The sequence below is a fragment of the Triticum aestivum genome, chromosome 2B, assembly GCF_018294505.1.
Source record: "Triticum aestivum cultivar Chinese Spring chromosome 2B, IWGSC CS RefSeq v2.1, whole genome shotgun sequence".
Lineage (NCBI taxonomy): Eukaryota > Viridiplantae > Streptophyta > Magnoliopsida > Poales > Poaceae > Triticum > Triticum aestivum.
The window spans coordinates 3,876,971-3,880,904 of NC_057798.1; the positions used below are offsets into that span (position 1 = coordinate 3,876,971).

The 3,934-nt window shown below is 50.6% G+C and overlaps 1 protein-coding gene across 1 annotated transcript; it reads left to right on the forward strand.

Annotated features, from left to right (window-relative positions):
* Positions 1–604: 604 nt before the first annotated feature.
* LOC123047646 (cytochrome P450 84A1) lies at positions 605–3,525 on the forward strand (the record flags this gene model as incomplete). The annotated part of the gene is made up of 2 exons (XM_044471227.1): positions 605–1,453; positions 2,803–3,525. Coding segments are annotated over 2 exons (1,479 nt in total), but the record flags the coding sequence as incomplete, so codon positions are not given.
* Between the last annotated feature and the right edge of the window lie 409 nt (positions 3,526–3,934).

Genomic DNA, 3,934 nt, shown 5'->3' on the forward strand with positions numbered 1-3,934 from the left:
CCCATGACCGTCTCTTCATCGCCCCCCAGTTGAGGCTTGTCGAAGAGTGCCGTGTCGCCCACACGGGCTTGCAGAACCCTGAGAACCTGGTTGTTGGAGTGTGGCCGACATGAGAGTACCGTGCCTCTTGCACGGGCTCACTGGTCGCCAGCATCATGGTTGGGACGTGGCCCACCATATGTGTCGTTGCCATGCCTCCTGACACGGGCTTGTTTGGTCCCGAGGATGTCGGGGCGGAGATTGCCGTGCCAACTTGCACGGGCTTCACCAGCGTCACAAGGGACGTGGTTGCCGGGGTGTGGCTCCCCCACACCCGGGTCTTCATCTCCACACAAGGGACTTGGTTGCTACTTCTCCTCCTTACAACTGATGGGGAGCAGCTCCTTTTACAGGACCCAGATGGCACTTACGGTGCTACTACTATGCATGTTCTATTCAGCTCAGCCTTTTTACTAGCTAAAGCCTAACACTACTTCTCCACCTCAGCCTTTCTACTAGCTAAAGCCTGATACTCTTTCTCCGCCTCAGCCTTTTGGACTGGAGAAAGCCTAGCATACAACACCCTGTAGACTGGGTTGATCAACATGGAGTGCCTACATGATCTCCTGGTATATTTCTTGCGATTGCGTCGGTAGCCTTGTTCATCCTGCCACTGGCTGGACGGCGGCGGCTCCCTCCAGGCCCGAAGCCGCTGCCGATCTTCCGTAACATGCTGATGGCCGACCAGCTGACTCACCGTGCTCTGGCGGCGCTGGCGAAGCAGCACGGGGGGTTGGTGCACCTCCGCCTGGGCTGCCTCCCTATCTTGGTGGTGTCCACACCGGAGTACGCGCACGAGGTGCTCCAGGCGCAGGACAACAATGACTTCTGGAAGCGTCCAACCTCCATCGCCATCCTCTACCTCACCTACGGCTGCTCCGACATGGCATTCGCGCACAACAGGCGCTACTGGCGCGAGATGCGCAAGCTGTGCGTCACCAAGCTCTTCAGCCGGCAGCGCGCCGAGACATGGCTCGCCGTGCGCGACGGGTATGGGGAGCTCATCCGGGACGTCGGCAGGTCCAGCGGGGAAGCCGTGAACCTCGGCGAACTCATCTACAAGCACACCGTGAGCGTCATCCTGCGTGCCGCCTTCAGCGTCCGCGACGTCCAAGGACTGGAGGAGTTGATCCCCAAGATCAACGATTACTCCAAGCTCTTAGAAGTGTTTCACATCGGTGACATCTTCCCATGGCTTAGCTGGATTGGCCGCCGGGGCTTGGACCACCGCCTCCGTTCTGTGTGCGGCGCTCTCGGCAAGTTTGCGGACAAGATCATTAACGAGCACATTAGGAGGGGAAAGAACCCCGACGAAGCCGACGCTGACATAGTAGGCGGCCTACTCGCGTTCCTCGCTGATGCCAGCGGGAAGGACCTCCACTTCACCCGCGACAACGTTAAAGGCCTGATCATGGTAAGTACTCCCACTGTAAGCTAAAAAATACTCCCTCTCCATCCCAAAATAAGTGTGGTAGCCTCAGTTTAAATTTGTGCAAATATGAACTAGAGCCACGACACTTATTTCGGATGAAGGAAGTATATAAAACCTTTTAGATCACTACTTTATAATTATCTAAAAGCTCTTACTTCCTCTTTCTCAGTTTACAGGGCGTGCGCGTACCCTTAAATTGTCAATTTGACCAACCTAATACAAACCATATATTATAAAAAATATAACAATATAAACTTTAGATGTTCTATTTTCAAATTGTCTAATTTTTGTGTCATATAATTTATATTTGGGTGATGAAATTGACAACCTAGATATACGCGTAGGACTTGTAAACTGAAACGGAGGGAGTACATTTGTTTACGGAGGGTGTAGTAACTGTGTCCTAACTAGCACAGAAGTACGATACGACATACACACCTGCCAAAGAATCCAAAGTGTACTTGCCATATATTTGGCTCTAGTATTTGTATAATTTTCTTATAAATGTATTACTTTTTTAAGTCAACGAAGCACTCAATTGATTACAGAATATGGAGAGCAACTAATTAACGAGCACTCCTTCGGGAGCCTCGCAACGATCAGTGCCATTTGGCGCGCTCACAGCCATTCGCCACGTGTCGCGCTCTGGGCGCTCCTTCCGGATTTTGTTTTTTTTATTCTTACGCACGCGTTTTCGGCTTTTTAAACGGTTTTTTTTTCATTTTTTTGACGTTTTGGTTTTTTACCGGTCTTCTCTAGCTTTTCGACCAATTTCTTTTTTTTGAAAAAAATAAATTTTTTTCGCGAGAGTTACGGTTTTGTTTTCGCGAGAGGCATAGTTGTGCTTTCACGAGAGGCACGGCTGTGCCTCTTGGAAACGAAAAAAAAACGTGTTTTCTGTTGTTTTTTCTTTCGCGAGAGGCATGGTTTTGCTTCCGCGAGAGGCACGGTTGTGCTTTTGCGAGAGGCACAGGCGTGCCTCTTTCAGAAAGGGAAAAAAACTCGTGTTCCCGGTTCGGTTTTTTTGTCGGTTTTTTTGTCCGGTTTTTTCGTGAAAAAAAGTTCGTCAAAACCTATCAACATGGGATCTAGTTTTGAAGAACTCGATGTGAGGAATCCAACGGCGAAAGCGGTTTGAGATTTGGACGCGCGGTTTAAGAGATAAAACGTTTTGAATAAACGGATCTACGAAAAAAGAGAAAACTCCCAGGTTGCGATAAGTGGCGCACATACAGTGCGCCACTTGTCGCAACCTGGGGAAGTTGGAGTGATCTCCGCAAGGAGTACTCCTTAATTAGTGATTTCGCAGAATATGTGGATGCTGAACGCAGGATATGTTGTTTGGTGGGCCGGACAATGTGGGCTTTACCATTGAGTGGGCAATGGCCGAGATGATTTGTTGCCCTGACATTCTTCTGCAGCTGCAACGGGCGCTCGCTGACATTGTGGGGCTTGACCGGATGGTCGACGAAACGGATCTTGGCAAGCTCCCTTTCCTTCAGTGTGTCGTCAAGGAGACGCTCCGGATGCACCCGCCAATCCCGGTTGTCCTCCACGGGACCACCAAAGATTGTGTCCTCGGTGGCTACTCAGTGCCCAGGGGCTCATGTATCTTCATCAACGCGTGGGCAATCAACCATGATTGTGAGATGTGGAATGACCCTGACACATTCCGGCCATCGAGGTTCATGCCCAATGGGGAGGCCATCGGCCTGGATCTCAAGGGTGGTTGCTACGAGTTCTTGTCATTCGGTTTTGGAAGGCGCTCATGCCCAGGGCAGGGGCTTAGCCAGCATACAGTGGAGTTTGCTGTAGCACAGCTCGTGCACGGGTTCAACTGGAAGCTACCCGGTGACATGAAGCCGATGGAGCTTGACATGACCGAAACGATCGGTGCCACTGTGTCACGCGCCACACGGCTTTGGGCGGTGCCCACACCCCGCCTCACCTGTCCTTTGTAATATTTCACCATAGACATATCGTTGTGATGCCCTATATAGGTGGAACTACCAATCATGAAACTATGTTCTAGACTTCAGATACAAACATGTAAATACACCAACTATAGACCCCATAATATTGGGATTGCCCTTATTGATGTCATCTCCCTTGCTTTTCTCATCATCTCATTTAGTACCGAGTGTTTCACCGCCCTCCGAGGTTTTGTTGGACATTCTTTGTTTGCCACCTCAGCCTCCACAACACCACGTAGCAGACAAAACACCTTTGGTGACTGTGACCAAGGCAGTCGACAACGTCATGGGTGCAAGATGCTCGGTGTACCTTTACCTAGCCATAGCCATCATGGCTGCCTTCGGTCTGGCGGTGCTTTATTTCTCCCATCGGTCTGTTTACTGATGAGACAAACAGGCGAGCGAGCGAGTGGGAGAGGAAGGTAGCTAGGTATGTGCATGGGGAAGGGGACGAGTTGGAAGATGTCTCCATAATATGGCCCCACTTTAC